General features: G+C 53.9%; 1 protein-coding gene across 1 annotated transcript in view; it reads right to left on the reverse strand.

The window, feature by feature from the left end:
* Nucleotides 1–2,155: 2,155 nt before the first annotated feature.
* The window catches only part of ZNF423 (zinc finger protein 423), a 248,888-nt gene continuing 245,820 nt past the window's right edge, over nucleotides 2,156–5,223 (reverse strand). The window contains exon 7 of the mRNA XM_006908744.3: nucleotides 2,156–5,141. Coding sequence (XP_006908806.1) covers nucleotides 5,112–5,141 — 30 coding nt within the window. The 3' untranslated portion in view covers nucleotides 2,156–5,111. The remainder of the gene's footprint in view (nucleotides 5,142–5,223) is intronic.

A 5,223-nucleotide genomic window follows, 5' to 3' on the forward strand; every position in this document is an offset into this window, starting at 1 on the left:
AACAGGATGAGCAAAGGCTTGGAGGGGACGGGCAGGGGTGAGCACGGGAAAACACAGGCCGCTTGGTGCTTCTGGGAGAGACCGAGCGAGACAGCTGGAAATGTCCAGCCTTGGTTAAGTGTTTTCGCCCATTCCCCGAAATAACATTCACTCCTGCCGAGTGAGTTCTCTCCCATCCCCGAAATTGAAAGTGCCTTGCAGCATGCATAATCCTTGGCCGCACTCCTGGCAAGCCTAAGTGAACCAAAATCGACTGTCAATTGTAAAAACGGTGGCCCTGGAAACTTGCTTGGACAGACGACAAGCACTGGGGAGACAGATGCTTTGAGGATGCCTCTCTCTTTTCCAAACGCGACGTCTAAGCCATCAAGACTAAGCCGGACCACCTCCATTTGCCCATTTCCCAAGCTGTGGCCACGGATGGGATCTATTAATTACCTGGTTTTGCCTTGGGAGAAGAGGGGGTTGCCTTCCAGCTCCGTGGTACATTAGTTATATTAATGGCCCCAATTCTCCATCCACCCCTGAATCCAGCCCTTTGTCCTGGGATTTTGTAGGTCTTCCCACAGAAGGCGGAGCATACTTCTCTACCCTTCCGTCTAAAGGTGGCCGCGTGGTTTCCTTCGGCCAACGGGACATGAGCAGACACCACACACAAGCAGAGGCCCGAAGTGCTTGCATAGCCGGGCTTGTTCTGCTCTTGCCCTTGGCCAATGCCAAGGACATGCTCGGCGACCCTGCGGCAGGATGAAACATGAACGGAGCTGAGGCCGCCCCAGATTAACCAGCAGCCGGACAACCCAGCTCAGATCAGCCACGCTAAGCTCAGCCTAGCCCAGGTCCGCCCGACCCTGTGTACTTACGGGCCGAATAGATATTGATTGTAGTACATTACTGAGCTGTGTCTCCCGTGTTTTTAACCATCCGTATACCCTTTCTCTGATTCTTCTAATTTGCTCGTACTTGGAAGCCATCTGTGTATATATTTTAATTTGTCCTAGTTAAGAATTGGTTCAACTCCAACAGAAAAACCTGAATAATAATAATAAAGAGTTTCTTTTTCTCTCGGGTTCACAAAGTTGTCGGGGAACAGGCAGAGCTAGTGTGCATTTGGTGCTGTTGGAGGCACAGGCTCCTTCTAGGTTGTTTTTCCACCCGTGTGTGGTTTCCGTTCCCAGATTACCTCATGGCTCAAAATGGCTTCGGGAGCTCCAGCTGTTGCATCCACATTCCTGCCATCAGGGAGGGGAAGGGATGTGTTCACTTCTTCTCTTTAAAGGCAGTTCTTCGAATTTGCGCATCCCTATTTATAGCTATTTCTATCTATTTCCCACTGACAGAACCAGGATAGCCGATAGTAATATGGCCACGCCTAACTTTTAGTAAGGATAGGGTATATCATCTGAACCTTCCCCTCTCCAAAGTAACATGCGCACAATAAAAATCTGAGTTATTTATTAAAGAAAAGGGGACCCAGCAGTCTTTCCTACACAGCACAATGTCATTTTATTGATAATAGTGATCGCTATTTAATCAGTTTGCCCTTCGACGAATAGCAGATGGTCACAGAGCGGGGTCACCCAAAGCTGAAAGGCAAGAAGCCCAAATTCCCGTTTCAGCTCTATCCCGAATGGCGTGACCTTGGCCAAGCCCCTGAACTTCCCTTGGCTTCTTTGAAGCCACCGGATGTGGAAACCCAGCACGACTAACGATCCCCAAGGACCCGTGCATCTCACTTCCGACTCGGGGCAGTTCCCCGCCTCCCTCCTTTTGTTCTCCGGGTCTCAGGCCACCTGCTCGGCAGCACCCCCCTGGATGCACCCCTGCCTCTAACGGCCCCCCATTCATCTCGTCCTCTCTTATCATAGCGCCTCTGACCGCGCGTGACCGCGAGGTATGTACCGGCATGCTCGTTCATAGGCGGTTGTCACGGGACCGTGAGCCCTGGGAGAGCAGGCACCGACCAATTCGCCTGTCCATCTTCCTATCCCTGGCACCTGTGTGGTGCCTGGCACACAGCATCAGCTCAGTAAACATCTGTGGGATGCATGAACGAGTGGATGGAGGTCGTGGTCCTCTTTACTGAACACCCATAGGTGCGGATCCCGCCCCCAAGAACGCACACTCTGGGGACTAACCGAGCAGGTGGAGAGTCGAGCATCACCTACGGCCAGGAGGGACTTGAGAAGCTTCTTCCTATGGCAGCTTCTCCATCGAGACCAAAACCCTTGTCGCTGGCTTCCGGAATCTCTAGGCAGATACCCAATGACAGGGGCCCGTGGCCCAGGGGTCTGGTCCATTTCTCAGCCTGGGCAAAATTCTTCTACCCACAGAGCCATTAGAAACTGACCGTGTGGGCAAAACACAGCCACACTGAGCCTTAGGCTCCCAGGAGTCACCTCGCTACTCCCCACTTCCCTGTCCTGACTCCATCATACCCTCCGGCTGCAAGGGAGGCCCGGCTTCACTGTCCGCCTCACGATGAGCATGCCGCTTCCGGCCTTCAGCCCTTCCAGAGGCATCATTTTGTATACGCCTTCTAGTGACTGTCCACGGTCCCTTAGAACTGAGCAGGAAAGTAGCCCATCCCAGCTCCAAATCTTTTTGACTGGAAGGAAGTGGGGGGGGGGTCTTCAAAGCACAGGTTTCTAGCCCCACACGACCCCCACCCCCAATACTGCCTGACGGTGACAAATGCAGTCCCAGTAAGGGCCTTCACGTCCCCCTCACGACCCCCTCCCCGCAGGAAGTCACGAGGGGCTCCCAGTGGAAGGGGCGGGGGCAGAGCCAGCCCGAGAACAATGGGGCCGAGCGAGGGGGGGTCGACGGGGTTCCCTGGCTGCCTTGCCATGCCGTAAACCTCATTACCTCGCCGTCCCCTAGGCCGCCTCTCTCCTTACCCAAGGCATCCGCCAGCTTCGCTGCTGATTCCCACATGGCGTGAAAAGCTCTTAAACCCCCCGCTGTATTTTTAATGGGGGCAGCGACTAATTTAGCCCTACGCCACCAACCGCCAAATCAAATCTTCTATTGGTACTTACTGAGGACTCACCTGGGCTCCACGGGGTTCGGGATAAATCTGGGCTGGAGGGGGCCCAGAGATAGCGATCTGGGAAGCTTGGGACATGCTGGTCCTGTCCCCAGTCTCGGCGCTGTCCAGGGCAGGCCTGGACGCGGGGCGGCCTAAACCCAGTTACAGCCATGCTCTGAGGAACACTGATGCCGACCCTGAGATCTTCCCCTAAAACGGCCGTATCTCTGGGGGGCTAAAAGGCAGAGTTCACTGCCTTCGGCTTCTGGGAGGCAAGACTTGTAGGGCAACTGCTCCCTCTGTCCAACACTGGCAGGAGCCCACCCTATGATTTTGGGGTGTGAAATGCTTTTTGAAAAAACGGAACACCCCACCCGTGTGAGAATGTCACACGAAATGGCAGAAAGCGGAACTCTTAGAGGTCACCAGAAGCCCCTGGATATGGGAACCAGAAGACGCTGGGTATAATTGCTCCAAATTCCGCGCCCGTGACTTCGTATTACATTGTAATTAGGTGCAATCTGTCTGCCTGTTTCATTTCCGCTCTGCAGAGGGTAATAACCAATTTTCTTGCCCCTTGTGAAAAGTTAACAAGGAAGGGCTTTCCCGCGCGAGTCTGAAGCCCCGGCCCCTGACTGGCAAGTAGGCCGAGCACCAGCACGCTGGGGGTGTGGGAGGCCGGCCCCGTGGGACGCCAGGGCTGCCGGGCGGGCTCTGCGGCACCAACAGGGCCAGGAGGACCCGGGGAAAGCAAGGCACCGACAGTGTGAAGCGTCAGGAGCCGGGGCCGTCCTCAGGGCCTGCAAGTGCACCGGGACCCGTTGGGCCTTTCGCCCCGGGGGACTCCCTCGCCCCACCCGAGTCCCGGACGGACGTGGCCAGATGTCTCTGCACTGCCGCACCCGCCGGTGTCTGTGATGAGGGGAACCTGTGGCCCCCAGCTCCTGCCATGTCCCCATGCCCTGGCCACAACCAGAATCCGGGAGTGCCTGGGGCCCTGGTGCGCCGAGGTTAACCACGTGCCCCGTGCATCCAGCACGCGGGAGAGCCATTCCACGGGGAAGAACGAGAAACAGAGTGGATAAGCATGAGCCACAACCTTCTCTGTGGCCTTGGAAAAGCTGCCCACTTACCCTTGGGCCTCAGTCCCCATGTCCGTAAGAGAAGACCAGAATATTTCACCGTCAAGGATTCCCTCTGCTCTGACTTCTGTGACCACTGCCAGCTCATCCAGACTGTGAGCGAGCACTAGGTCACCACGCGTCTTTTCCAAGGGAAGCTGGGTCTGCCGTGCGCTGGTCCCCGGGGGCCCGTGCAATCCCATGGAACTCACAGAGGACACACCTCATGAGTGACGACAAAAGCCCTGACAGCCCCAGGCGGGGGAGGAGAGAACCAGGCAGCCAGATGCTAATCGCATGGATCCCCTTTATTGAACTGTACTAGTTACTGCAGTCAGATTAAGTCACATTTAAAAGCAGACCATCCAGTTGCACTGAAACCGATTATATTCATTACATAGTTTTAATCACTGTCCGGTGAACTGGCAAATCCAATCAAAGCATTAGTCTTTAATTAAAAAATTAAAAGGAAATATTCAGACAATAGCCGAGCAATCACGTCACGATGCACAATTACCTAGAATTGCAATTAAAAAGTAGTTAACCGAAGGGGGAAAAGAAAAACAAGAAGAAAAAAAAAAAAATAGAAAGAAGCGAAGGGGAAAAAAAATCACACTAATCCTTTTTTTAAAAACTATCAATATAATACATGAAGGAACAAAGGACAATAGCCTCAAAAAGCGGGTTTCTCTAACTCTAGAAATGTAGTCTGCGGCAGAAACTCTAAAAGCACACTAGCTGTAGCAGGACAATAAAAAATACTGAGCATGGAATACTTTTAATCTCTGCCATTAATATTCATTTCCAGCTGCTTATAATAGCAGCGCCTCATGGCCAAATCATTAGAGTTTTACATCTGGGTTGCAAATGACACTTTGATTGGATGTAATGTTCAAATGGCCCTCCCCACGGCGTCTCCGGCAAGCCTTCTGCGGAGAGGTGTCCTGTCGCGCGGTCCCTCACTGTGCGTGCTGGCTCATCGTGTGGTTCTGTGAGGGCGGAGAAAGCAAGACACGCATGAGGCCGGAATGGGGAGCAGCGCTCGCCCCCCGCCCCCCGCCCCCACGCGGC

This window comes from Pteropus alecto, unplaced genomic scaffold (genome assembly GCF_000325575.1).
Source record: "Pteropus alecto unplaced genomic scaffold, ASM32557v1 scaffold123, whole genome shotgun sequence".
NCBI classification, from domain to species: Eukaryota; Metazoa; Chordata; class Mammalia; order Chiroptera; family Pteropodidae; genus Pteropus; species Pteropus alecto.